Genomic DNA, 4,457 nt, shown 5'->3' with positions numbered 1-4,457 from the left:
ATAGATAATACAGAATGGGACAAGAACGCAAAACATCCAGACAGTTAGGTAATACAACAAAGGGACAAAGCATACAGATAGACGATACAAAGAAAACACGGACATGTCATTCAAAGTTATCTTTGCAATTTTGGCTGGTTATTCTCGATATTGCTCCAATCTGGCCAGCACCAAGGAAAAACTAAGCTAAAAGCATTAGATTCCTTGGGAGAAAGCAGTGAATGTATACAAAACCAAGGACGGGAAAAAACAAACAATGTTACACAAATACAATAAAAATAATAACAGGACATAACAACAGATGTCCTTCGACTGGACAAATAAAATTACGCTGATGTATATGGAAATAAGGCCTTACAGCCGGGATACAAGATTTCAGAGGCACAGGAAGTACAAGGGTGGGGTGATAAGTTCATAGGCTGACCATGAAGGAGTGATGCTAGAGCTGTTAGATTTTGCATGCATTAATTTCAAATCTTCTTATTTATAACTGCATTGTTTCTTCCCAAGTAAACTCATGCCTGACTGTTTGAAGAAGATTTCAAAATTAACTTGTAGCAACTTGTCTTGGCATCATGGTGTTATTCAAGTACCTGCAGAAAAAGGGTTTAGCCCCCAAGCACATTTTGTTGACATGGTTGCTACATTAGGGGATGATGCTCTAGCTTTATCAACAGTGTAAATATGGGCAGCTGAATTTAGGAAAAGGGAGAGTCTTGAAGATGACGCAAGGTCTGGACGTCCTACAACTGCCATTACTGAGGATAATATTGATCATGTTCACCACATAATGATGGATGACAGGCGATTGACTATAAATCAAACAGCCAATTCTATTAGCATATCTCATGAGAGAGTTGAGAATATTCTGCACAATGAACTTGGCATGACAAAGGTTTCAACTCAGTGGGTGCCAAGTCTTCTTACACCTGATAAAAAGTGCACCAAGATGATCACATCATGGGAAAATCTGACATTGTTTGAAGCAAATCCAGCTGGTTTCCTTGATTGCTTCCTAAGCTGGGATGAGTGGTGGGTTCATCACTTTGAGCCAGAAATGAAGGGACAATCCACACAGTGGAAACATTCCCTCCTTACTCCAGATGTGGTTGTGTGGTAAAAAGCTTGCTTCCTAACCACATGGTTCCAGGTTCAGTCTCAGTGCATGGCACCTTGCACAAATGTCTTCTATTATAGCCTCAGGACAATCAAAACCTTATGAGCGAATTTGGAAGACAAACGAAAAGAAGCTTGTTGTATATATGTATATGTCAGTGTTTGTCCCCCCCATCACCACCTGACAAAAGTGACTGATAGAGTAAGTACAAAGCTTTAAAAAAAAAAAGAGTCCTTGAGTCGATTTATTTGACTCAAGGCCCTTCAAAGAGGTGCTCCTGCATGGCCACGGTCAAACGACTGAAACAAGTAAAAGAATAACTCTTTCTAGAACATGTCCATTTCTTTATATAAGATAAAATTGATAACAACTGTCAAGGTAAAAGAGGTGACAAGTATATAATAAAGGCTATAGTTTTCCCTGCTTTAAATGCACCTTTTGTACAACCTATGTAGAACATGTTGTTTCATATGAATAAAAGTGAAATTCTGTCTGTTGGTCTTGAACCCCTGTATCTCAGTTTACATCTGCTCTACACAAACATATTATACCTTTTTGGAACATGGATGATCCTGGGATTGAGAATTTGGTCTTCATTTGGCTCTTGAACATCCAGCATTGAGATCTGATGTAAGAGCATTTGAGCTGCAATTTCTTATTTCTTTATTGCCCACAAGGGGTTAAACATAAAGGGGACAAACAAGGACAGACAAAGGGATTAAGTCGATTATATCGACCCCAGTATGCAACTGGTACTTATTTAATTAACCCCGAAAGGATGAAAGGCTAAGTCGACCTCGGTGGAATTTAAACTCAGAACGTAGTGGCAGACAAAATACCGCTAAGCATTTCACCCGGCGTGCTAACGTTTCTGCCAGCTCGCCGCCTGATTTGAGCTGTAATTTCTAGCAGGTAAAGCGACCATGACAGGTTTTAGATGGTTTACAAGAGTTACCACCCTTCACTATTATAATAATTCTTTCTACTGGAGGCACAAAACCTCAAATTTGTTGGGTGGGGACTAGTTGATTATATCGACCCCAGTGTTTCACTGGTACTTAATTTATTGACCTCGAAATAATGAAAGGCAAAGTCAACATCAGTGGAATTTGAACTCAGAATGTAGCAACAGGTGAAATACCGCTAACCATTTCGTCCAGTGCACTAACGATTCTGCCATTTCAATGCCTTCTTAGCAATAATAATAATAAGAATAATAATAATAATAATAATAATAGACAGAGCTGGGACCTATATACACTGGAAGCTATGCCAACATTATGGAATAGCAACAGAAAAAAGATGGTATAAACACACGCCAGAAAAGGTCACAGAAAACGAGAAAGCAACCATACTCTGGGATATGCCAATACACACAGATAGAGAAATTAAGGCAAATAGACCAGATATAGTTGTCAAAGATCATGAAGGAAAAAAATGCCTTCTAATTGATGTTTCAATACCAGCAGATGACAACGTTTCTCTAAAAGAAATGGAAAAACTTTCAAAATACAAAGACCTGGAAATAGAGATAACTCGAATGTGGAATCTAAAAACAGAAACAATTCCTATCATAGTAGGTGCCTTAGGTATAATAAAAAAATATTCAGACAAATACATAACAAAAACACCAGGACTTACAAATATATATAACATACAGAAAATTGCACTACTGGGTACTGCACACATTCTACGCAAAACACTTTCAATACAGTAAACATAAGAGCACCACAGCAAACCACAGCACATACCCAAGGCGCACAGAGCTGCGCTCGGTAGTGAAGTGAAAGCACGTTATAAAAATAAAACTACTGAATAATAATAATAATAATAATAATAATAATAATAATAAGAAGAATAAGAATAATAAGCAAGACATTGTGTGTCGGATAACTGATGAAAACTTTTTGAATTTAATACCAAAACTTTGTGACAGTCTGAGATGGTAGGATACCAAGAAATGTTTTTTTATTATTATTATTGCTTTCTTCGGTTTATTCCTCCTCAGGAGCTTGCTTAAAAGTCAGCACAGAGTGTGGCTTTTAAGTTAGTTTCTTCATCTAAGACAAAAATGACTGTCAAGTTAAAAGGAATGACAAGTGTATTATTAAGAATATAGTTTTCAAAGATCTCATTTGTGAGACTGCATCTTTGATACAGCCAAGCACTGGATTAACCATTAGGTAAAATAAGTATGTGCTTAGGGCATCATACGAAGTAGGGGGTACCACAGAAATGGTAAATGGTTTACGGCACAAAAGAAATCCCTTTAAACTTGCTAAAATGATATTCAGGATATCTTATCTTCACTAGGTACAGAAGGAGATATGTTATGTAAGATTAATTTTGCAGATTAATTCTGTCTGTTGGTCTTGGACCCCTGTATCTCAGTCTACATTTGCTCTACACAGACATATTATACCTTTTTGGAATATGGATGATCCTGGGATTGAGAATCTAGCCTTCATTTGGTTCTTGAACATCCAGCATTGAGATCTGATGTAAGAGTATTTGAGCTGCTATTTCTAGCAGATAAAGCGACCATGAGAGGTTTTAAATGGTTTACAAGACTTTGTAATTAAAAAAAGACTTTGCAATTAAAATAAGTAGGAGAAAACATTTTAAAGATAAATAAAATGGAAGAATACAAAAATAAACATTATTTTCTATCTTACTGTTAGTTTAGTTTCATTTTGGAAAATATAAATTTATTTTATGGTTTATTACTGTTTATATTTTGAATCGCTTATATATGGAGGAACACTAAAATATTTAAAGAGTTTAGGGCCTCTTTGAGTCTTAATCCAACCATGGTACAGCTTATGTGATCTATACAAAATCTCAACAATTTCTGAAGAAATACATTTAATAGTTCTCTGCAAATTTCTTATTGTTGTTGCTATTGGTTGCAGAAATACACCTTGTGTGGCGCTGGATTGTGAAATGGTCGGCACTGGTCCACTTGCTGACATTGACATGCTTGCTCGAGCATCATTAGTTAACCAGGATGGAGAATGCATCTATGACCGATATGTGAAGCCAAGTCAAAAGATCACAAGTTACAGGACATCTGTCAGTGGAATAACCCCGGACTTACTCATAGACGGTCAGTGCACAGAATTTACTTATTGTTTTGTTGTTGGTGGTGATAGTGGTGGTGGTGGTGGTAGTGCTGTGCTGTCCATGGTTTTGGTTGTGGTGGTGGTGGTGGTGATGGTTGTTGTGGTGGTGGTGATGGATGTGATGGTTGTGGTGGTGGTAGTAGTAATGCTGTACTGTCCATGGTTTTGGTTGTGGTGGTGGTGGTGATGATGGAAGTGATGGTTGTGGTGGTGGTAGT

General features: G+C 37.3%; 1 protein-coding gene across 3 annotated transcripts in view; it reads left to right on the top strand.

The window, feature by feature from the left end:
* LOC106877312 (RNA exonuclease 4) overlaps positions 1-4,457 on the top strand; it is a 74,048-nt gene that overhangs the window by 60,094 nt on the left and 9,497 nt on the right. For all 3 annotated transcript variants that reach the window (XM_052978041.1, XM_052978043.1, XM_052978042.1), the window contains exon 3: positions 4,030-4,223. In XM_052978041.1, the coding sequence (XP_052834001.1) occupies positions 4,030-4,223 (194 nt within the window). The remainder of the gene's footprint in view (positions 1-4,029; positions 4,224-4,457) is intronic.

Source organism: Octopus bimaculoides, chromosome 29 (genome assembly GCF_001194135.2).
Source record: "Octopus bimaculoides isolate UCB-OBI-ISO-001 chromosome 29, ASM119413v2, whole genome shotgun sequence".
In the NCBI taxonomy this organism is placed as follows: Eukaryota; Metazoa; Mollusca; class Cephalopoda; order Octopoda; family Octopodidae; genus Octopus; species Octopus bimaculoides.
The sequence above is the reverse complement of the archived record's forward strand: the minus strand, read 5'-3'. Positions and strand labels throughout refer to the sequence as shown.